Below are 25,877 nucleotides of genomic sequence, written 5' to 3' on the forward strand. Positions count from 1 at the left end.
AAAACAGAGATGAAACAAGTGTTATTGCTCCTCTGCATTTCAGCACTGCAAGTGAGGATGATCAGAGGCGTGAAACAGCAGCAAGAAAACAGGGGAAATGAATAGTGTCCCTGAACGCATAAAGAGATGTAATGAAAATGGAAAAGTACACCTCCATGTATGATCCAACCATCTGTTTTTGTGGGAGCAGACCCCCTAACATGTGTGGACGCACACACCAGAAATAGAAACTGGATGTTTTCAATTACAGAGCAGAAAAGACAGGAAAAATGAGAGGATGTTTACAAATCCCATTAAATTCACCAGCCTCACCCGGGGAGCACAGGCCAGATAATAACCACCTATTGATTGTCCATTAAACCAATACACCAGACAGTGCAGTAACACTGCAGCACAACACAAGGCTGTCCCAACACAATGGGCTGTTTCACAGACAGAACCACTTCTCACAGTGCATTGTGTGGATGGCTGCAGTTCAGAGGCTGTTTGGTGGTATCACACAGAGAAAAGTAGCTCAGACACAGGAGGAAGTTCAGGTGGAGGGGGGTCTGGGGGTTAGGGGGGGGGTATGAAGGTGGCCGCCAGCACCTCACCAAATAGAATCATAAACCATTGTCCATGCCTCAGCGCCTGAAGCTCACTCTCACTGAGGACGCACACTTTGTGTTGCAGTCACCGGCCAAGCTGACCTACAGCACAACTCAAAGGCTCGGACAGGTTTTAGATGAGTCATGTAATGTCCAACACAGAAAGAGGGGGACACAGTACAAGATAATCAGGCCGGCATGGTTTCATGGTTCTAAAGATTATCTTGATAGGTTTTCATGTGGTGTGAGGTCTGTCTGGAGTGATTTTACTTCCCCTGATGACTGTGGCCGCTAGGGATGGCCAATGATTTTCAAATATTTGAATATTTGTTCACTTTGTAAAAATTGAAGAGTTGCTTAGAATATTTTCTCATTTTAAAAGTACAATTTTTCATCCTTTTGACCGGGTTCTGGTTGTAATACGGTATTCCTGCAAGACGGTGTCTATAGAGCGTCTTAATGCTAACTGCATTAAATAGCAAAAGAAGAAGAAAACATTTGCAACAGTTGCAGTGAGTTTCTCAGTTTCTGAATCTCACACTGCTACACATGTATTTCCAGAGACTGAGCATGGCTGTTAAATGTAAACACACACGCCACACTGCGTCACAGAAACACCAACATAAAGGGGGGTGGTTTTTGAGTATTCATTTAATAGATGCCAATGATTATCAAATAGTATTTTGGCTTGAAATGCCCATCCCTAGTGGCCGCTCCAGTTTAAAATCATGAATATTGAACATGTTCAATATCCTGATGGTCACAATAGTAAACATGAAGCCCAAAGTTAGTGGACATCAGAAAAGGAGGACAAACTCATTGATTTGGGCCGACAACACAAGTGTAATACATGTCCTGTGATTATTGGTCCAAATTATAAATTGCCCTTGTTGTGTTCATTGAGACAGAAAATGAAGGTCTAATGTTGAATACATAGTTTAAGAGGAGGGCAGAGAAAAATCTGAAGCAAAATGACTTTAACTGATCAATTGTTAATCAACTTGAATCTGAACACAACTCATAAAGATGAGCTTTCAACTGTAAAGAGGGCCTCAGGATGATCTCTGTGTGGGTTCATGCGCTACAAAGAGGTCTTACACTAACTCTCTAATAATCACAGATTTGAATTATAATGGAATAAACTGGTCATCCATTTGTCTTAATGAAAAAATGATACATAAATGATACATGTCATGATTTATTGATTTTTGTGGCTGGTTAAATAAATATTGTGAATTCCCAAACACACCAGATATTTCAAAGAACATGTACATCCGGTCACGGATCTGGTGGAAGTCCTGTCTAAGCAAAAAGTGTATTCATTGATTAAATGGTCAAGTGATCATTTAGAAAAAACTAGATATCAAGCCTCCTGGGGTAAGAGAAAGAAATTCCCAAATGCTGCAGTCATAAGTTGAAGAGCCATGGTTGAGTCTTGATTGCGAAAGTATGCAGGTAATATCCTGTACAGCAAACAGGGGAGCATGGTGGCTGACTTTTTTTCGGCCATGATAATCGGGGGGTGAAGAACAAATTTCGTGACAGCCTGATCTCACCAGTCTGGCTGCTCAATAAAAGGAGCTCCTTTCTCTCAGTTAGGTGTGCGCAACCTTCAGTTGCTTCCTCTGGGTTTTGTTTGAAGAGTGTGTTGTGAGAGAGTGTGTATGTTTGTGGATGTATTGTGGAGGGAAGGAGGGTGGCAAAAGGATAATTAGAAGACAGGATTGATCTCTCAGGAGTTTTTTTCAGATTACAGGTAGTTTAGGCCTGTTCCTTAGTTTGTCTACTCTTTGCAGTAGAATTAGTGTGTGGCTGTGGAGCTTTACACCTCCACTCCACCTTTTAGACCCCAAAGGCCTTACATTTGTTTGTACTTAAAGGGTTTTAAGTTTCTTTTTGTTAGTGTCCCTGTCCATGACCTCTGACCTTCATGTCATGGGGCTTGCAGACACGTAACACTGAGGAACAGAGAATAGGAGCACTCTACTGTCGTGTTGTTAATAAATCCATCCATCATGTACTCAATCATGTTAATTAGGGGTGCAACGGATCAAAAAAAACTTGCGGTTCGGATCGGATCACGGTTTTGAGTCACGGATCGGATCATTTTTCGGATCAGCAAAAAAAGAACAAAAAAAAGAAAAAAGATGACAAGACAAATATAACTTTGTCCCTCCATTTATTTTGTAATACACTTTGCCCATTAAATAAAAACAACATTCAACTCAAAATGTACTGCATGTGCAAAGCACCCTATCTGTGGGCCCAGTCCTGCCTCATTCACTGCATTTCATGGCATGGCAAGTGAAGGAGCAGAGGAACTTCAACAGTTTCACGCCATTCTTCTTTCAATCGTTGATTTTCACCGTCCACTTTTCTTTGAGTTGCAAACTTGGAACACCGTTTTATTCTAGGGTGCTACAGCTGGCAAAGTGCCAACATGCGAACTGCTCCAAAAACGAAAGTGAAAGTTAAAAATTGCACTGCACAGTGGACTCTAAGTGACCCAGTAACAGCCTATCTGCGTATCGTTGGCATGGAGACAAGTCCCGGTAAACACGAGGTGACCCGACCAAAACACAGAGTGAAGGAATAACAGTTCGGGGACCACAAATAGGCGGCCGGGTGCGGCCCGCGGACCGCGTATTGACGGCCTCTGGTCTAGTGGGTGCGCAACGGAATTTCATAACGTGGCTCAAGCACATTCAGCATTCACTGTATTTTACAGGGAAACCCAAAATGCTCCCATACATGTGACTTACAAGATGCAGGAGGGTTTTCAAGTTCCTCTGCTCCTCCACTTGCCATGACTACCGCTGCGCTTGACGAGTGAGTGTGGATTGAACATGCGGTCATCACGTGAACACGCGCAACTTTTTTCATCAACCGATCCGCGGACCACGTCCGTGCCGAAACGTGGAGAGGCATCCGTACGGATCACGGATCAACGATGATCCGTTGCACCACTAATGTTAATAATGAATTATTTCAGCATCAATATCAGTGAAATAAAGTGTTATTTCACTTTAAGATATTGAGTGTAAAAGTCATGCACTCAACACTGAAACTTAAAAAATACTTATTTGTCTTGCAATGTAGGACAGGAGAAATGAGTCTACTTGTTATACTTTGGAGCATGTTTTCTACAAAGACAAACACTGCATGAACCACAAACATGCAAAGTGAATGGAAAGTAGGCCAATGTTAGGATTACAGTATTAAACAAACTATAATGCAACTTCAGTCACACAGTTGAGTGAGAAAGATCAGTCAACATCCAGCAGCAACAAACAGTTAAATATGTCTCACTGATCATGCAGATATTTCTGTTTGACTCTTTAAATATTATATTTGAAAGTCAGCAGCAACAACTCTTTCAGGAAACAATGTATTTGTTACTGGAGATAATTCACAGCAGCTGCTTCAAACAGATCTTAAGCGTAATAGGAGCGTTATGTTTACCCCCTGAGGGCACACAGAGGAGGAGATATATCCAGGACAGAGGGACTGAGGCTGCTCTTTAACTTCTCCTCCTGAGTTTGCTCTCAAACAGCTCGAGCCTGCAGGTCACAATCAGCTGAATAACTGCCATGGCTCTCTGTTTGTGTGATGACTTAAAAAGTTATTCTATTTACTTCTTTCTTTTTTTCTTTGACTCTGAGAGAAAGTGTTAAACTGATTGAAACATAAGAATATCTATCTATCTTTAAAAAGCAGATTTGATCCGGTCTACGTTCAGGCCCCGGTGTGAGAGGTGTCTTTGTTTGTGTGTGAGAGTGTGTTCTGGTATTTGACACATGACAGGTCAAGCAGGGCTGCGAACATTCACCACGTGTATGACATGTAATCCAAAGTCACATAGCCTTTCTGCTCTGATTCGATTGAAACTCTATTAAACATCCGACTGACGGACATCCTCTTTAATATAGGAGCATCATCCATCAACGTGAGCTGACGGATGTCTCTGCTGTTTGTTCTGCCTCGTTCCTTTCACACATATTTGTGATAAATGACAGGTAGGACAGTGGATTCCTAAACTTTCCTTTCAGCTCTATGTTTTTATGAGTGTGATCTTTAATAGAGATTCCTCTAAGACAGATTCTCTTAGTACATGCCGGCAACACTGATGTACACGTGCTATAGGGGGACATTAAAGCTAGATAAACATTTTTCACTCTATGATAAAGCACTTCAATATTCTCTGATGATATAACATCCTGTCTGTGCATGATTTAAGAAGATGAGCTAGCTCGCAGCTGTTTTTCACCCTGAAAGGTGACCTTTCTGGAGCAAGGAGAAAGCATGAGTTCAAGAATAAAGGCTACATTTATGTACTAGTCTTTATTTAAAACAACTCATTGTGTTATTTTTTCCTCAAGTAATGTGGAATCTCTTTATATTGCAAATTTATGACTTTATTATCTTGGAGAATTATTTTTTTCTCCATAATTGTCATGTTTTTTTTTAAAGAATATTTCTCCCTTCACCCTTCTATATTCTCCATTACGTTTAAATGTTTTTTATTTTTATTTGAAATAATTTTTTGACATGAGATCTCAGCAACGACATTTCATAAATTTGATATATAATAATAATTAATAATAGTAATAATAATATAATAATAAAAATAATAATAAGAAGAAGAAGAAGATGAGAATAAGGAGGAGGAAGAGGAAGAGGAAGAAGATGAGGAAAAGAAGAAGAAGGACAGAGAGAAGGAAGAAGAAGAGAAGGAGCAGAAGAAGAAGAGGAGAGAGGAGAGCAGAAGAAGAAGAAGAAGGAGGAGGAGGAGCAGAAGAAGAAGAAGAAGGAGGAGCAGAAGAGAAGAGGAGGGGAGGAGAAGAAGAGAAGGAGGAGAAGGAAGAAGGAGGAGGAGGGAGGAGAGGAGAAGCAGAAGCAGAAGAAGAAAAAGAAAAGAGAGAAGAGGAGGAGGAGGAGCAGAAGAAAAGAGGAGGAGGGAGCAGAAGAAGAGAGAAGAAGAAGGAGGAGGGAGGAGAAGCAAGCAGAAGAAAAGAAAGAAGAAGAAGAGGAGAGAGGAGCAGCAGAAGAAGAAGGAGGAGGAGGAGCAGAAGAAGAAGAAGGAGGAGGAGGAGCAGAAAAAGGAGGAGGAGGAGCAGAAGAAGAAGAAGGAGGAGGAGCAGAAGAAGAAGAAGGAGGAGGAGCAGAAGAAGAAGAAGGAGGAGGAGCAGAAGAAGGAGGAGGGAAGGAGAGGAGAAGAGAAGCAGAAGCAGAAGAAGACGAAGAGAAGAAAGAAGAAGAAGAGGAGGAGGAGGAGCAAAGAAGAAGAAGAGAGGAGGAGGAGGAGCAGAAGAAGAAGAAGAAGAAAAGAAGAAGGAGGAGAGAAGGAAGCAGAAGCAGAGAAGAAGAAGAAGAAGAAGAGGAGGAGGAGCACAGAAGAAAAGAGGAGGAGCGAAGAAGAAGGGGAGGAGTAGAAGAAGAAGAAAAAAAGAGAAGAGAAGAAGGAGGGGATAGAAAAAGAAGAAGAAGGAGGAGGAGTAGAAGAGAGAAGAAGAGAGGATTAGAAGAAGAAGAAGAAGAAGAAGAAGAAGACTCTTAGCGCAATAAACCTCCAGTGTTTCTTTACCAATGCTTGCTATCACAGAGAATATTCCAGACTCGAGTGAGGATAGATCCAAAGCTTTCACACATACATCACTGTATCACTTGTATGAAAAGGTAGGCTTGTCTTTCTTACACAACAGAAGAATGGAGCATTGGTATGTATTTCTTTATAAGGCCGTACTACAGGAGCTGCCGTCTTATTTATGCTCTTTATTGACTCCTAAAGCTGTCAAGTGGCTGTCATCTTCGGTCCCGTGGACAAACTATTTTTATCATTCCTCGGACTCGCTCTGTTTTTGGTAAAAGTGCTTTTAATGTTTTTGCTCCCTCATCCTGGTCTGAGCTTCAAGGTCACCTAAAACTGGATTGTCTAATTTGATTGGAGGATTTTAAACTAGGATAAAGGATAATCTGATCAGGTTGTGCACTGTCTTAGAGCTAAACACTGCTATTTATAATTGATGTAATAGTTATTGTCACTTTATGTTTTGTCTTGTCTCACTGTGAAACTTTAATGCTGCTGTCTCAGCCAGGACTCCCTTGTAAAAGAGAATTGTATCTCAATGGGAATATTCCTGGGTACCATAAAGGTTAATAAAATAAAATAAACTTTGTCAGATTTAGGAGCTGTTCAGACTTGCTCCTTACACTGTGGATGTGTCAGTATATGAGAGGACAGTGTCTGCATGTGTTCACTCACCGTGCACTCTTCGGTCTTTGTAATCTTCAAGCAGAACTCTGATGAAAACTCCAGCTCAGACAGACACACTCTGTTACAGTCAAACGTCTGTGGAGAGTCAAAAAAAACACACCTATAAAGAGCACAACTTACACACATAAACACTGAGAACAACATGAACTGTAGACAAGTACAGAAAATAAGAACAAGATGCAGTCGTTACTGAAGAAATACAATTAGCAGCTGTACACTGCGGCTCACTGGAGCATTTGGGCCTAATGACCTAATCAGAGCCGGCTTTGTCAGGCTAGTTCAGACCCTCACCTCTGATTGTACTTAGAGTTCTTAAATGTATCACTACTTGTGGTGTTTTAGCCGGACTTTGGCTCATTTGGAGGAAATCTGAAAAGCTAATTAAGCTGTTCTCCCTTACAAGGGAAAAAAGTGGCTGCAGCAGTGAACTGGGCTTTTATGCTTGTACTTGCAGAGGATAGGACAGTGGATAGAGCAGGAAGCCCTCTCTCTAAGATAGGAGAGAGTGGGGAGTGGCATGCAGGAAAGGGGCTCCAGGTTAAAACTGAACCCGATCCACCCTGAGGTCTATAGCCTCTGTACATGGGGTGCACTTCTGTACACATTTAAAGAGACTTCAGCTTTAACATACCTCAGATTGAACATTCCTATCAGCTCTCACTGTGAAAAACCTCATCTGTAAAGCAGGAATTTATAATTCCATGAAAGGACTCTCAATTTTACGGAATAGCAGCCAGACTTAATGGAATGTTATTGGATCGTATCAATGGGAGGCGATAGATGAGAGTCCATGTCATTTGGGCAGAGGGGCTGTCTATTTGTCACTGGAGGGGAGAAACTATCGATTAGAGGATTCAAATTCCATTATATCAAGTTCTGGCCTCATTCATCACATCCACAGATCCACAGATGGGTGGAGGACATGCTGGGCCTACTTAGCACACATGCCGACCGGCGGAGAAACACAGGATTGTATGAGAGGCGAGAGGAACACAGACAGACGGAGGAAAGGTATCTGTGCTCTTAGGTTTGGACTATGTGTGTGTGTGTGTGTGTGTGTGTGTGTGTGTGTGTGTGTGCGTTTGTTTTATCTCTGTGTAATGTGTGCGCGCTCCCATCAGCCCAGTGAAAACGGCTCTATCCACAGGGGGCTGAGAGTAATGAAGTTTCCTAAAGAGGAACTTAAACAAAGATTAGACAGATCAATCACCCAGCTCTACAGCATCAGCACGCACACACATACACATACACACACACACCTTCAGGGCCATATCTCTCACTCCACAGCTAACTCATGCTCTCATTCTCTGCCTGTAGCCTAACAGCTTGGACCCCACAAACTCTATTTCTCCTATTTGTAGTGTCAAGAACCTCCTGAGTTAGGATCAGACTGGTATACTGGTTCACCAATACGTTGTAAGCCCATAAAGGTCTCAGATATCAGATAAGGGGAGGTGGTGTAATCAATGATGAATGTGAGGTTACAGTCTGATTACTCATGATTTTGGTCTCAGTACTTGGTCCATGATTGATATCATTTGTGTGTCATCTCTGACACGGGACTTCCACCAGATCCGTGTCCGGTCTGTCTCTGATCCGCTCCAAGCTCTCTCGTCTGTCAACACCCACCGGTTGCGTTTTCGGAACGCAGCACGGAGCAGGACTGGCGGATAGCTGGAGTCATGTGACCAAGGTTTTACTGTGGCAATCACTCAATCAAGGATTCTCTTTCTCCTCTCCTCATCCATGTTGTCTTTATCAGCCTCTGAAAACCTCTGACTTGATGACTCCAAGCCTGCCTCTGCTCAAAATGACATTTTGTTGTCATAGTTACGTTAAAAAGTAGTGTTTTATTCTGAAAAATAAACTGATGTTTTCATTTAGTTGTGGTGCCTGACTTCCTGTCCCGCTCCATCTGATCTTTTGCGTTCCGACCAGCTGAATCAGAGACACAGCTGGAACGCAACGGAGCGGATCCAGTGGAAGTTAACAGATTGACTAAAATAGAAACCTATCAGATCAGGTGCTGTGACGGATCAGAGACGGACCGGACACGGATCTGGTGGAATTTGGCCGTTAGTGACAAATTGTGTCCAAACAAATGTTCTTTGTCCTGCTGCACAGCTCGCATTTCTATCAGCTGTTAGCGTTCAACAGAACTGTGCTTTCCAAAGTTGGAGGAAGTTCCTGAAGTTGAAGTTTAAACTTAATACAACATTTCAGAAATGAAGACTCAAAGATTAGAGAGAAGTTAAAGTCTAATCTTATAAGCCTTTTGCAGGGTTGTGACGAGGGCTGCCAATATTAGTCGACGATTTTGATCGTCGACAACTTATTTAATAATCAACGTCATTGTTGTTTTTTTAAGCTTTGTTTTTCTCTCGAAACTGCCGCTGTCTTGTCTGCCTTTCTGTCCTTGACGCACATGCGCAGTAGTGGTAATCGGGGTGAGCCGTGATGTCACCGGAAAAGTTATGCCCAAACAGTATCATGGCTAGCCGGCTAAGGAGCTTGAAAGTTTGGGAGCATTTTTTCAAAATAAAAGAGAAGAATGTGCAATGCAAAATCTGCAAGGCAGAACTTGCCTCCCATGGCAGTACGACGGCGATGCACGAGCATCTGAAAAGGAAGCACGTCGTGGCTGATTCAATTTCTGCCGAAGAGGGACAGTCGTCTCGGTAAGCTAATTGGTTAGTTAGCTGCTAACATTAACGTCAACAGTGAGCTATTTAGTTAAAAAATGTCAGAAATGCTGCTACAAACTGCAAAGTTCATTAAAAGTTGTCTTTATTTTTAGTTAGCACATACCTTAAACACTTCAAGCTGGAAACGAATGATGGTTATATAAGAGCAGCTGCATGCTGGTGCGATAAGACTAGTCGATTATCAAAATAACCATTTGTGGCAGCCCTAGTTGTGACGAGGGATGTGCATGTTAAGACGACTAAATGATTAAACGTCGTCATCAGAAGTACAGTTTTTATCATTCTAGGCTAGTTATGTCAGTACTATGTTGTGTCTAAGCTGTAGCACAGCCAGCCACCACTAGCCAGGGATGTTCCTTGTGTTACTAACTTCTGCAACAATGCTTCACTCTACTATTCGGATGTAAACAAGCACTGAAGTCAGACGTAGCAAAGCTTTTTTTGTCAGTAATTTGGTCTAGAGAATGGAGATTACGTATGTAGGCTGTTTGTGATTAAACTGGCATTATATATGTATGTATGTGGATGTTCACTGTAAGGAGGACCAAAGGCTGATGGTGCTAGATCTGCTTTTGGCAAACTAATTTGACAATATTTACTCTCAGACTCTGTGCTCCTGTGTCCAGCCATGTCCCAATTATGACTTTTTCTTGAGTGTTTTTTAACCTTTAGAGAAAAGTCTCTCATGACTTTTACTGTCATTTAGAAGTAATGAGTATTACCTGAATATAAAAGCTACTTCGAGAATCAAACTTCCACATCTTTATCCAACTTTTAAAACCACTACACTGTAGCTTAATGTTGCATGACATAACCCATGAGTGTGTTTACCTGTACGACTGCAGGTTCAGAGATGAGTGTGTCTACTTTCATCGCTACCACCGACGCCTCAGGCACCACAACCCTCTTCATGCAAGCCATGTTAAAGCCGTACACGTCGTCCCAGAATGCCAAGTGGTCTTGATGCTGCTGTTTGTCCCCGACTGCTACCAGGCTGATGTTACAGAGGTCGGGATAGACTGAGGAGAAAAGGAAAGCACTTAGTCAGGGATTAATCAAACGTGAATAAAACAAAATAAATGCATTCACTGTTCGACATGTCACAAGTCGGCTAAGTCTTTAACGATCTGACAACTTTAGAGAAAGTGGAGGCAGCTGAACAGAGTGAAGAAGCAGTTCCACCTTTTACACATAACAGTGTCTTTGATCATGCTCATACTCTCTGCAGGGTTAGCTGGCCTGCAGAAGCCAGAGACAGCAGCATGAAAAAGTACCTCAGCAAAATTAACAACCAGCAGAGAAGCTACACTCAGAGGTAGAAGGAGCTGGGCTACTGGCTGAACCATCTCTCACAAAAGATGCAGTTTTCTGCAGACACTGCCTTTTTTTGTTGGTGTGAACTTTGCTGTTACTTTCATTTGGCCTGTAGTCTTTCAAGCAGAGGTTGAATTATATCATTTTTCAATTCAATTAACAGGTTATGTTTTTGAACCATCTCCAAGACAAACCATTTTAAAACCAGTGACCAACAACTGTCTTAAAGCAACATTATGCAAGAAGGGTGTTTCTTCCCTCCTCTGATTTTGAGTGCAACTCACTCTTAGCATCCTCTGTATTCAAACTTGTTCTCTTCTTGACTTCCTTAATCAATGTCTCTTAGTTCTCTTTGCCTTTGGTTTGACTTCATCATTCAATATTTGGAGCCAGGACCTCTGATTTACCTTATGGGCTTATTAATAGATATCTTTGAGCACTTTTTGTGGAGATCATCCCCAATCCACCCAAATCACAAAGTCCAAGATCAGAGGGTCAGGGCAGGGAAGCGATAACACCAAAGTCTAATCATATTTATTATATTTGTAGGTATAAATTGTTGAATAATCTTACTTTAGATCGGACTGGAGAGTGTCTTTAACCTCCTGTCAATGCACTCCTCATCCAAAAGTAACAAGGGCAACAAACAAATGTACCACTCCCCTCATTTTTTGAGGTCACTGCATTAGAAATTAACTTTCTTTGCTCGGTAATTGTAAGGCCGTCCGCTCATCGCCAAGCGAATCAATTCAGAGATTTATCTTCCTCCAAAACAAAAGATCATTAATCATAACTAAAGTGCAAATATGTGTCTCACAAACTTCTTCTCTAAGAGCAGAAACGTGCTCAATACGTACAAATTGAATGGCTTTAAAACCGTTCAACAAATGTAATCAGAGAACGCCTCGGCATCTTGTGGGTGTGGAGCTCTGCATCAATTTCATGAGGCTGCTTTAATGACTGAATCCATCACATGTTCACAAAACATGGCCTGATGACCACTTTGTCCTACTTTCATACTTTTACACTCTGGACAACAGAAGGATGAAACGAGGGCAGCTGGACAGTACCATAAGTGATTCTTTAAGGTCTTATTGTCACATGAGTGCTGATGTTAAAGCTTCAGCTTGTCAGTCGAGGCCTTCTATAGAGATCTTGAACCTGACTGCAGGGGTTTGCACCCCTCAGCTTTTAAAGGTGACATATCATGCAAAATTGACTTTTTAATGGTTCTTTACCTGAAATATGTTTCCCTGGCATGTCTACAAACCCCCCTAGAATGAAAAAAATCCATTCTGCCCCTGTTTTGATTTCTACACCTTTCTGTAAATGTGTGTGAAACGAGCCGTTTCAGACTTCCGTGTTTTTGTTACGTAACAACAATATCCGGTCTGTCGCGGAGTCAGAGCTCGGAGCTTGTTCAGCCCATAGACTGTATAAAATAATACTGAATCCCTCCCCCGTTTTTCATTACCTGCACAAATGTGTGCTAACAAGGAGCTTAGGAGGGAGGCATGCTAGTTGTAGGCTGTCTTAATAAAAACAAAGGTCGGTTTTACTCCCCACGTCTGCAGATTTGAAGATATAGTGGATGATTTTTATTTGTCATGGATAAGTGCTAGCGCTAGTTAGCATAGCCACATAGCTATATGTTGATAGCTGTAGCTGTAGCTGTAGCTCTAGCTGTGTACCAAGACACACGTCGACATACTGACAAATAAAACAACAAGAAACACTAAATCTGTGACCAATCCTTCAGAAAGGTCCCGCTGCCTTTCTGGCAGAGGTCGGTTTTACTCCCCACGTCTGCAGATTTGAAGATCTAGTGGATGATTTTTATTTATCATGGATAAGTGCTAGCGCTAGTTAGCATAGCCACATAGCTACATGTTCATAGCTGTGTACCAAGACACACGTCTACATACTGATAAATAAAACAACAAGAAACACTAAATCTATGACCAATCGTTCAGAAAGGTCCTGCTACAGGCGCCTCTCCGTCAGGATCAGATTCAGAGGGTTGAAGTAACGCGATCTCTGAGCAGCCTTGTATATTCAGCCAACATGTAAACATTAGATCAACGTGCTGGAGAGCCGAGGCGCATCCACTTCCGGAGGGGGCGTGGTCAGAGGGAAAACAGAGTGTTCTGATGAGGAATGAAGAAGAGGACTTTTCAGGCAGACCAAAATCTGATTTCAAAGTGTTTTTTTGAGCATAAACTTTAAAGACATGTTTTGGGGACCTCTTAGACCAATATATATTGATGAAAAAAGCGTGATATGTCCCCTTTAAAGCACTCATGTTGGGCGATAAGGTCTGGGATGGAGTTGGTATTATGGATGATCCCAAAGGTGCTGAATAGGTTGTGTTCAGTTAGGTCAAGTTTTCCCATTAAACCATTTCCTAAGGGACCTGGCTTTGTGCACAGCCTCCAAGTCAGAGGTGAGCTCTTGAATGAAATAAAAACTCTCCAGGCCAAGAGTTAAGACAAACAAACTTTGTTTCCAACAGGATGTTAATTGCACGCAGAAACAAAGCATCTCCTCAATACCATGAAGCTTTAAATGCTGACACTTTAAGCCTCTAAAGTGGCAAACAAAGTTAAATGAGTCAAATTTCTCTGCGGCAGAAAATTTCATTAAAACAGAAGAGATAAAAAAATGTCCACCTCGTTTTCTTTCTCAAGCAGACAAGAGCGACTACCATTACTCCGTTGTTCATTATCCCCTTTATTACCTGAGGTAGGCATGCTGAATGAGGATGCACAGCATACTTAATAATGTTGATAGAGCTCCCTCTCTTATTTTCAATCAACTATGCAGTGGTTGCGGTAAAGACTGGGGAAACAAACACCGATAGATGATGGGATCCTGGTCTACAGAAATATTTCTCACTTGAGGATGAATAGATTTTAAAACATTGAGATTTAAGACTTTCAAAGCTTTTCTCAGTTAAACATTTAAACAAATGGTTTCATGGTTGACAGTGTCTTTTTCACCTCAGACAAATAAATGCTGTTAAAAATCACCCTGGATGTATTTTGGTTGGACAAGCCTTTGATTTTTTTGCAGCCTCAGAAAAAACAATTTTTCATACAAGATGGAAAGTCTTGGTTACTAACCAAAGAAGGTCATTTTTTAAAGCTTGAAGCCCGAGCACCAGCAGTGATTATTGTCTCTCCTCAAGTTACATAACACTGTCTGTTGAATGAACATTATCCATGTCTGAAAATGAGCATTAAACGTGAACCTTAATGTGTCTCTTCATTGTGTTTCCACATCTGAATACATTCCTTTGTATGGTTAATATGCTTGGTGATTAAGACAAAGCTCAGAGGCTTCAAGCCATTGGTATCCCTACTGTGAAGTAACATTAGCCCACACAGAGGCCTTAGGCCCAAACTAAACTCACAATACACTCAGAAGAATACATGAAACTTAATATTTAGCATGTAACATACTGCCATCACTGATGAGGAGTTTTAATAAGACAGAAGGAAAAATATGCAAAGTGTACTGTTGTAGAAACAGTATCTGACCGTGGTGTCTCATTTGGTGTCAGAGAAATCCATAAGAGAAGGCGATCTCCTGAATATGCACAGGCTGAAAGTAAAAGGTGACAACCAGGGATGCACCAATGCAGTTAAGCTTGAGTATCTGCTGATTTTTGCCCTGTAGACAGACATCAACCCATCGGAAATATACGTACCATGCACTGATGTCTGTAGCCGATGTGCCGATGTTAATCTGTATCTTATCTCCTCTTATTAATGCAGAATCATTTAATGCTGTGTTGCAAAAGCTCATCAGCAGAGATCATCAGCAAGATTTCCAGACTGCCTTGAATGAATCAGAAGTGATCCAAGTGACCTCCGTTCAACTAACATTTAAAAGTTGTTTTCTTCTCCTTTTTGATGGAAGATCTGACAAAGTTTACATTTTTATCTTTGTGTTATTCAAGCAAACTTAAGACTTGTGAAGTGTAAGTAAATCACAAGAAATTGGGTATATTTTTAGGGTTCATAACCCCAAAGTAAGCCAGAGTGAAGAGTCTGTCTGTCTATTGTTGAACTAAGAAGTATAAATCAGCCTTTAAGGCTGATTTATACTTCTGCGTTGAATCAACAGCGTACCCTACGCCGGGGGTCCGCGTAGCTCCCGTACCTACGCAGAGGCCTACGCACGTAGCTGACGTGCACCTCCTCCAAAATGTAACTCCCCGTAGGGCCGACGCGGACCGCAAGCTCTGTGATTGGTCCGCTCGGCGGCTTTGTCTTTCCCGCATTTAAAGCACTTCCGGGATCCCGGACATCGGCCGCACATCGGCCGTGTATTTCATCTCCTCCTCTCTATTCTTCATGTAATCATGTCTGTATGATAAACAGCAACATGTATCAGCTGTAGATTAACATAACACGCTCTGAATCGATGTGGAAAAGTAAACAGAGATCGTAGCGGGGCCGGAAGCAGGCGGCCGGCTATCAGAGAGACCACACTGCCCTCAGGCGTTTCGGCGGAGAATAGCTGTGCGACACGGACACATCGACGCACAAGTATGTGGTGCTCATGTCTGCGTCAGCCCCTGCTGTGTAGGGGAGACGCAGAAGTATATATCAGCCTAAGAAGTAACCAGAACTTGAAACTGATGAACGGGTGCTTTCCAAAGGGAAGTGATGGACCAAGAAACGACAGCATTTTCATTGCAGACATAAATGCAGCGCAGGAAATGAAGTTGAGGCTGGAAGTTAATTTCATAATCGCAGACTAACACCAGAAATGCTGACAGTTGATATCCTATACCCCAATTTTAACACATCCTGTATCCTGTAACAAATGGCAATGCAGAAAACCTTAACAACTTAAAAGTTCAAAAAGTTTAAAGTCTTCTTTATTGTCAAATAAACTGCAGTATGCACTAGACATACTGAGGATTTGAAATTGGGTTTCTCTCTCAGACCCTAGCAACGACAACAACTGATAAACATAGGAAAGCTAGAAAAAGATAAGAAGTAAGCTAATAAAAATAATAATGAAGTTTAAAACAGTGCAAAAACTTTGCTATAGTGCAATTTAAAATCAAAGTGAGTGTGTGCGTTTCAGTCCTGAGGAAGACAGACCTCAGCGTTGACTGGGGGGGGTCAGTGACCGGGTTAAGTCTGTGAAGGGGGCACTATGGGAAGAGGGGGCAAAACAGGGAGAGAGTTCAGTATCCTGACTGCCTGGTGGATAAAACTGTCCCTCAGTCTGCTGGTTCTTGCCCGGGAAAAAAACTAACAATTAGTATTTGTATTAGAATCAGCTATTGGCTGAATTTCTATTTCTAACAGTGGTCTCAGCTTCAGCCCTGATTTCCACAATCGGTGCATCTCCAGTCATAACTCTAATCATAAATGTCCATTTATAAAGAAATACTCCAGAGTGTTAAATTAATAATACAACATGTGCAGCATCAACTCAGAGACCTGAGAATTATGGACTCCCTTACTTAGCTAACTAAAGGCTTTGTGTTCCTCCTGCAACTATGAGACCTCTAAAATGCAGCACAGACATTAATGTGAGCCCGATCAATATTGTAGAAGCAATCAGGGACAATCTAGTTTTTGTTACAATGAATCAAGTTTTAATTAATATCTGTCATTTCATGGACCAGGGAGAAACTGTTCATGAAGCTGTGGTCGCTTGGAAAGTTTCTACTCATACATTAATGCTTTTTAAAGCCAAAGCAGTAAACTGATGGACTTAATTCATGACTCACTTTGTCGAAACATAAGTTTGACTTCAAGGAGGAATAAAGGAGGGGAAAAGGAATTTGGAGTGTGGTTTTGAGTATGTTAACTCTTGAGAAATCCACTTTCCTCAGCCTTCCTTCTCCATAAGTGAGCAAACTACAAACTTTCACCTGCCATATTTAATAGATTAAAAAATAGAATCCTTTAAATGCTTTGTTTATTTTGCCAGATATGTACGTAAGTCCTCAGTCTCACAACCTTCAACACATGGAACCATAAAATGTGTGAATGGATGGTGACAGCTCAGTGATGGGCAACTCATGGCCTCTCATTATTAGCCGGAGCCTGCTTGTGACCCTGTGAGTGTCACCAAAACTAATGACTGCACACACACACACACACGTATGTACACGGACATACACACCCAAACAGCACATTTGTCACTCCGTTTTAGTCTGATTACTGAACCGAGTGAGTAATTATGAAGGCCAGGTGAGAGGAGGAGGGGGGGCTGCTGATTGGGCAGATTCAGGACGGGCCCGTCTGAGAGACGAACTGAGAGAAAATGGTGATGGAGAGACGGATAGGTGAAGGAAGCAGGGGGTGCTGTGGTGAGGATGGAGAGGGAGAAAGACGAAGAGGAAGAAGAGGGGGGGCACATGGGCGTCCCCAGATTCATGGCTTTGACATCTGCGTCCTTCTCGACTCGCTGCTCGCAGCCCGTTTGTCATGCCCCCCCATCCACCCACCCCCGCCTCCTTCTCTTCGTCTCCCCCATTGGTCGGCTGTGAAAGAGGGAAAGTCAGCGTGGGAGGGGGGGGCATGGGACAAAAAGATCCCTTTTCCCTGGACGCTGCACTGTGCCAGGCAAGCGGGGACACATTTAAGGATGAAGGGGAGGTTAATGTAGTGGGGAGAATGAGGGAGCCGCTGTAACTCTCCTAATGTAGCTTAAACACACATACAGCAGCAGTGCTGCAGGGCTGACTAATAACTCAGCACAGCCATGTGCACACACACTCTGAATCTGAACATAAACTTCAGATTAGAAGTTGATTTATCATTACATGTATTAGAATCAACAGCCACTGGATTAAAAAGTGAAGCTCGGTACCTTTGTTCTCATCACTGCATTATTTCACGTTTCAGTCTGGCTGCACTGAAATGCTGAAATGTTTGCTTCGCAGGTTTGCATTCAAATACTGCCTCAGGCATGTTTACTCCTGAATGAAAACACCACCAAAGGGTCTCCATTCATAGTGCTGACATCAGCAACTAACCTATACACAGAGCCTGGCACCGTTTAGGCTGAGTAAGGCCTGGGAAATTAACTGGATGGTTTAAATATACAACATTATACATCTTTACTGACCTGGACGTATCATTTTAAATACCAGAATGGTCACAATGAAACTTTCAAACTGTATCAGTCTGGAAAAACTCCCTTACATTGCCAAGTTGAGTGTGTGTCTGTGGGTCTGTGTTAAGTGTGTATCTTTGGTTTAAGGCAGTGTGTAAAAAGGCTCACCAGCGTTTGCATTGTTTGAGGAAACTTGCATTTTTTCACATTGATCGAACTGTTGGGACCATGTTTTACCGTGCTTTTATTGAATGTATTCTGTCCTTTTCTCTAGTGTCATGGTTTGTCCAAATCTTTCTAAAAGGAAAGGAATTCAATGAACCAGATTGTTAAATGGTCACGAAGTTGACTGGTGAGCCACAGACATTCAGCATCCCTGTGCACTAAACAGGTACAGCGGATAGCGACCTCTATTCTAAACGATGCCTCACACCCTCTGCACATCGAGTTTCAGCTTCTTTACTCTGGACGACGGTGTTTAGTCCCAAGGTGCAGGACAAAGCGGAACCAAACAAGCTTTGTTCCTGCTGCTATTACTGAGCTGAACAAGCCACAGCATTTCCTTTCTCACACAGACGGAAACTCCAATTTTAAGACTTCAGTCCAGATTTTCTTGTTTTGTAATATTGTTGGGATTATTTCCTTTATTGACAGGACAGCTGAAGAGAGATAGGAAATGTGGGGAGTAGAGAGTGGGGGAAGACATGCAGCAAAGGGTGGACCGGCCGGGAGTCGAACCGGCGACCTCTGCGACGAGGACTATAGCCTCAATACATGGGGCGCTTAGACCGTTAGGCCACCAGCGCCCCTAAGTCCAGATTTTCTTATTTATTCATGTGATTTTATAGTTTTTAGCACTTTTTTTTATATTTTATCATGTCTATATGTTATATTAGTTTAAGGATATTTCAGTATGTTTAGCACATTAAGTAGTCTTGTAATTCTGTAATGACCTAACATCTCACTGGCTGCAAAACAACTCAGGGTACAAATAAAGCAACCTGAATCTAATACTGTTGAATTGTTTTTCTAGGCATCTTTGGTGTTGTGTTAAAATGAGAGATGCCAATAAAAGCTCACCTGAGAAAAACTAACAACTAATATCATAAAACCAGACATTCAACCGACCAATCAGCTCACAGCCCTGAGCCTTAAATTTGTCTGTTGATGATGATAAAACTATCTGAGGTGAGCCAACATGTGAAGACTGTACTGTTTTAAAAAAGTAGCTGTTACAGATATTAAGACAGATCTTGCAGCCACATGCTGACCACCCTTCATCTGAAGAACTAGGTATATTTTTGAGCTTATCTTTGTTGATGAGACCAACCTCAGCTATCGTGAGGGAGGGCTGTATAGAGGAGCATCCTACAGTAGTTTGGTTCAACCAATATTCAATGTAGGTAATACAAATAAAAGTCTAATGCTGGTCCTACTTGAGACAATCTAGGTACATGGTTTTAACACTTAGACCACACCACACGTTTCACCTGGTTTTGGGTGCTGGTATAGAGCAGCTTGTGGTGGGTCCAGTGAGAGCAGCCTGTGCTGGGAGTGTCAGGGTTAAAGGCTTATGACGAGCCATACGCTGTCCTCTGACCTGTCACTTTCTGCCTCACTCAGGTCAAAGCTTCGCCTGTCCCTTCTCCCTCACCGTCACATCTGTCTCTATAGGCTCAGTCTCTCTGGCTGTCCATCAGTGTGTGTACGTGTGTGTCTCTGAATGAGTGTGTGTCTGTGTGTGAGAGTGTGTGACCTCTCCCTGGTGTCCCAAAGAGCCACTAAAGGCAGTGTGGTGGAACCGTTCCTTAGTTGGGTCACATTTGGCACAAGCCATTAAATCTGGTCAGAGGAAGGGAAGGGAAGGGGATGACTCCGGAGACTCACACACACTCGCACGCACACACACACAGAGGAAAATCCCAACAGAACATGGCCTTTGCATCTGTATCCAGCTAGTGGTTATGGGAGTCTTATTGATTTGATTGTAATATACTTTAAATTCCTGGATTTGAACATGTACTTGGTGTTGTTTGTTTGTATTTTATATATTTAGGAAGGTGCTGAAATGTGGTTGCCTGCACCGCCGTCTACAATTTGACACATCCTCTGGGGAAAACATGACAGGCACTCCAATCATTTCCAGATGTGTTACTTGTAATCACCACAGGGGGCCAGCATGAACACTTTGTCCCAGCTGACGGATGAAAGTCAGTCAATCTGACCTCAGTTTCACACCACACTGCCCCACTCACACTCATCAGAGGGGGGGAACAGCCATCACTGTAATTCAACAGATTTAAACAGTGTTCCAAGGTGCTCACAAATTCACACAAACAGTATTCAAATATATTCAAGGTTTAAATGTCAGAGTATTTGAAGAGAAGAATGGGATGTCTTGATTTTATTTCACTGCTGAAAAAGTCATTCATCTAAAAGGAGGGACTTATTAAAAATGCCTAACATGAATCAGTGGACAATTCATTCTGAAAGTTGAAATATACTACAATAAAAAACTCTCTGTACTGCAATACATCTTGCAGTGAGGAGAGCACGTGTCTTACCTGAGCCGGTGTCAGACAGGTAGAGGTCTCTAGCGTACAAAACTGAATCCAACATGGACTCCATCAGCAAGAAGTAACCCTGAGGAGAGAGGAAACACACGTTACCACTCCTGTCCTCAGGAGAAAGTTTACAGAACAAAGAAACCAAGGACACAAGCAGCATCTTTTGGTTCTTTTGACAGTCCAGGGCAGGTAATAAAGGCATGCAAGGGGAGACTACAGGAGCGTGGGAAAATTCAATTATTTTTTAATTTAACACCACTTGGTTGGAAATCTGAATTAGCCGTGACTGACTCTCGAGACGTGTCCACGTGGTCCGCCTCACAGCATCTCCAGGTTTGACCCTGAGATGACCTGGTGTTCTGCTCCAGCAGACGGCACATTAACCGTGGCATTATTCCATTAATGCTGAAATTGAGTTTTGTCCACATCTTGTTGGATTCGTCCTGAGTGGCAGATACTGCTGACAAATGGCTTTTTCCACCCCCTGCCCCTCCGCACAGCAGAACAACCAATCAGACAAGCCCCAGTTGCAGTTCTAGTCTCTTCAATATGGTCTTTCTGAAAACAACATTTGGGCGGATTCAAACATATGGGAGGGCTTATCTCCATCTGGGACATGGAGGCGGAGCAAGATCTGCACCTGAACATTTTACTGTAAGTGATGATCCAACAGAGCAGGGACAGAAGTGACAGACTCCTTAGGGGACAAAAAAAAACCACATCAGAGCTTTTAGATTTGAATATGAGAGAAAAAAATGTTCCCTTTATGTTTCATTTGGATATTTGTCTTATAATTGTCCTTGTGAATGGTTGATTTTATCTGTATGTTAAAAGGAGGTGTAAGAAATGTGCCTTTTGAGTATTGCAATGCCATGTTTTGAGTTGGCATTGATATTAGAAACACTGTAAACTTCTAGTAAATTACAGAAGGACTTGTGGCACTAGTTTACTTTGAGTTATTTTCAAACCCTGTCTGTGAGAAAGAAGGGATGTCATTGATCTTCAGCTATTAGTAACTTCAACTTCAGAGTAACAGCAAAATGAACAACCTTAGAAAGGAAGATGAAGACATGTATTGCAAGCATAAACAAAGACAAGCCTATAAAAGGCCATCAGTGGTGAAATGTGTTGTCTTGTGGGATTCTTGCATGTGCATACTGTGGACCTGAAAGGCCCCAAAAGCCTTAGTATTCATGGTACAGTTATGAGGAGCTATCTCGCCAATACTGAAATAAAAAAAATCCTCCAAAAACTACCACAGTAGTGTGTCTTTTTTTGACCATACTGAGGTTTTAGTAAAAATCACATACATGTGCCATTTTAGGTTAAACCTACAGAAAAAAATAACTCTTATTCTTTAGAGTTCTACAGCTTTGGCATTGAGAAAGGGTCAGGGCCAAGGTCAGCAACTTATAACACCTTCATTTAATATGTATAATGTACACACACCAGCCACTTTATTAGGTATTGCTTGTTAACAAATAGCTAATCAGACAATCAAATGGCCGCAACGTAACGCATTTCGGCATGTAGACGTGGTCGAGACAACTTGCTGAAGTTCAAACCAATCATCAGAATGAGGAAGAAAGGGGATTTAAGTGACTTTGAACGTGGCATAGTTGTCGGTGCCAGACGGGCTGGTCTGAGTATTTCAGAAACTGCTGATCTACTGGGATTTTCACACACGACCACCTCTAGGGTTTACAGAGACTGGTCCGAAAAAGAGGAAATATCCAGTGAGCGGCAGTTGTGTGGACGAAAATGCCTTGTTGGTGTGAGAGGTCAGAGGAGAATGGGCAGACTGGTACGAGATGACAGAAAGGCAACAGTAACTCAAATAACCACTCGTTACAACCAAGGAATGCAGAATACCATCTCTGAACGCACAACACGTCGAACCTTGAAGAAGATGGGCTACAGCAGCAGAAGACCACACCGGGTGCCATTCCTGTCAGCAACTCCTGTCTTTTACCAGCAAGGTGTACCTAATAAAGTGGCCGGTGAGTGTATAGTGCGCTTGTTGCTTGTCGTCAGGGTTCTGCCAAGCGGCAACCTTAGGCGTTGAAAAATGAAGCCTTTGTGGAAGCACAAAAACCTGCAGTTCTTTGAGTGTCCACTTGATGCTGTCTGCAAAAGCCAAGGATTACACATGGATACGTTATCTATTTGGAAACGGTTGATTCTTAAAGGTTTGATTTGCACGTCATGATTATATATCTTCAATTGGAAATATTTTAATACTCTCAGTTCAAGCTGTGTCCATATTAACAGTTAACTCTGCTGAGGTCTTAAAATCAGCTAACTCAGCAGTTATTACTCACATTACTCTGAACATTTCCACTGCCAGTAAAGTACAACAAGGTGAACAGGACTGCATGAAACAGTGATGCACTTGATTAAGTTATTCTGTGACGTCACTGTCAGAGTCTGAGACATTCTATTTTCTATTTCTCCATCCTCAAACACCTCCGCATCCTGCACCGCATTAGATGTTTGATTGGACAGTTTGGGCCTCTATCATTATATTTATGTGGCTGCTTCGTGAGAAACTGCAAGATTGTGCGACTGCTGGAGTCTGCAGCTCTGTTAGATATATCTTCAACACAGTCACATTTAGTCTGAGCAGATTTAACTGATGTTATAAACCCAGAAATATTTCCCCATGAAAAATAAGAATAAAGCCACTTTAAGGAAAATAAATACTAAGTTACATTTCTGTGTGGGGCGTTCAGTCTTTTTTAAAGATATCTAAGAAATCATTTTGAGAGCGGTTCGTTCTCGGTGTATAAATAAGGAAAGTTAAGATGTCAACAGACTCACCTATTTTAAGGACATGAGTCATAAAACCTGGCAAAAACAGAGAAATCTTGACTTCTCTTTCCCTGCAGTTTGACAGAGAAGCAATTGAAGAAATTTGTAGTTTGAACTCAACCATGTGATGGCAAAAACAAGACCACAAAATGCCCTCAGTTGTGTTTTAGAATCCAATTTATATACTCTCTCTCTCTCTCTCTCTCTCTCTCTCTCTCTCTCTCGAGCAGAGGGAAAGAGGGACAAGGAGAGGTGAGGGCCAGGACTGAAGATAAAGACTGAACGGAGGGATGTGTGTATGATGAAGAGGAAGCATAGAGGAGGGGGGACATGGAGTGATATAGAGAGAATCCAGTGGCCAGCAGAATAGTAATGCACAGAGATAAGCGCCTTATTATTCAAATAAAGAAGACAAGCTTTTATTGGAAAGAGGAGAAGAGGAGCTGGCGGCAGACGAACAGAGGGAAACAGCTGATTTATAACTAACTCCAAAAATCGTCACCATCTTTGTCATGGGCCGGAGCTGACAATGATGACACTTGATTAAACTCTCTGTGAGGCGATAACGGGATACATTCTCTCTATTGATCAAAAGTGGACCGGTCTCGAACCGAAGTCAGGCCCTACGGATCGTCTGCTGCTGACTGTTGTGGTCCAGCCGATGTCCTTAGCAGCAGCGCAGGTCGTTTTTAAAACCCTCACACAGAGTACACCAGGCTCGTAATTTAGATCCCAATTTCACGGGACACTGCTTCACTTGAAGGAAAGAGGATATGAGCGAGAGAGAGAGAGAGAGAGAGAGAGAGAGAGAGAGAGAGAGAGAGAGAGAGAGAGAGAGAGATGCCTGCAAGCAGAGTCACACCTTACTTTTATCGTCAACAATGCTCCAGGATTATCGCCCACTCCCCCCCACCCCCCTACTTTCCATATCCTCACATCTGCATGGACCACACCCCCTTAATTTATACATCTGCAATGTTAATTAACACACACAAGACACAGGAGAACTTCACATTAAAAATCATGGTCATATTTTGTCAGCACTGGATGACAAAGGACATCCTGTGCCTTTAAGTTCAATCAAAACTGGACGATGCAGCAGTTTGTAACGATGTTGAAGATCAGTGCACAGACAGCGAGATGTCCATGTTAAGTTTCAGTCACGGCTGCTGTGTAGTATAACAAGAAGATGTTGAAAAGTTGGACTATTACTATAAAAAAACCCTTCTTGTAGTCGGTTAATATTTCAATTATGAGGACAGGGTTTCAATGTGGTGTCAAACATCCTGAGGAGGACTTTACAACATTAACTTCTAATTAAAAGCCATCACATTTTGAAGCTGTACCTTCACAGAGCAGTGTTCAGATGTGTCATCCCTTCACTCTTTATCTAAGTCTGATGAGCTCAGATGTAATTCAAGGTAGATACTGGCAGGTTCTAACTTTCTCTGTCTTTGGTTGCACTGCTGGTATGTAGGTGTGACTTTCACCTCACTCTAAGAGTAATCCAAACAAAGTCCTCAACATAGACTGTGTAAATAATGGAGGTAGAATCCATGATGTCAACCATCTGTTTCTGAAGCGCAGTTTTGAATCCAATCATTGGCGGGAGCCATATTGGAAATGTTGAACTCAACATAACTGCTGTGGAGTGATTGTGACGTAAAGAGGCGGGCTTTAAGCCTCCTAGCCAACAGCTATAGTGTTCCCGCCTGACAACCTTTCAGTTTTTCACTTTCAGTTTTTCTATCTCATGTCTGTAGCATTTTCAGTTATCAGTTTTTCTACCTTGTTTGTAGCATTTTCAGTTGTTCTATCTTACATTTGTAGTATATTCAGTTGTTGTATTTCATGTTTGCAGCATTTTTCTGTTTTTTGTATTTTATTTCTATGTAGCATTCACAGTTTTTCTTTGTAATGTTTGTAGCATTTTCAGTTTTGTATTTTATGTATATTTTGTTTGTTATGTTTGTTTTATGTGGACCCCAGGAAGAGTAGCTGCTGCGTTAGTGGCAGCTAATGGGGTTCTGAATAAAGAATAAAGAATAATCAAGTCATCAGTGCCTCTCGTAATCTTAATATCTTTGAAATTGCCGAGTTATGAAAAAATTCACCCCCCGTACAGTGTGTGCCGATCGAGAAATGAGCTATCCAGACTACACTCGTTTTTTCTACCAGGCTGTAAACATGTTTATTTCTGCTGTAAAGATCAGCTTAATGAACACGTGTGTATGTGGTTCAGGTACTTCCGGAGCCAGCCTCAAGTGGACACTCGAACTGTCGTTTTTAACACTTCCGCATTGGCTTCAATTCTTACAGCTGGAGGTTGCTGCTTGGTCCTCAGTAGTTTGTCTTTAAAAAGTTTGAACCACAAAAAATCTTTTTTTTTTTTTTTCTGACACACTCTTTTCTGAGCTGTTCACATATTTTTAACACTCTGTAGCTGGAAGGCAAGAAAACATCAGTTTTATTGCAGGCTGTTTCATCTTTCCAACAGGTTCACTGCTGGGCTCGTATACTGAGGCTATGA

The 25,877-nt window shown here is 42.0% G+C and overlaps 1 protein-coding gene across 3 annotated transcripts in view; it reads right to left on the minus strand.

Moving 5' to 3' along the window:
- The window catches only part of prmt3 (protein arginine methyltransferase 3), an 83,115-nt gene that overhangs the window by 21,047 nt on the left and 36,191 nt on the right, over positions 1-25,877 (minus strand). For all 3 annotated transcript variants that reach the window (XM_034680639.1, XM_034680641.1, XM_034680640.1), the window contains 3 exons: positions 20,534-20,612; positions 10,398-10,585; positions 6,850-6,936 (listed from right to left, as the gene is read on the minus strand). In XM_034680639.1, the coding sequence (XP_034536530.1) occupies positions 6,850-6,936; positions 10,398-10,585; positions 20,534-20,612 (354 nt within the window). The remainder of the gene's footprint in view (positions 1-6,849; positions 6,937-10,397; positions 10,586-20,533; positions 20,613-25,877) is intronic.

The sequence above is a fragment of the Notolabrus celidotus genome, chromosome 3 (assembly GCF_009762535.1).
Source record: "Notolabrus celidotus isolate fNotCel1 chromosome 3, fNotCel1.pri, whole genome shotgun sequence".
In the NCBI taxonomy this organism is placed as follows: Eukaryota; Metazoa; Chordata; class Actinopteri; order Labriformes; family Labridae; genus Notolabrus; species Notolabrus celidotus.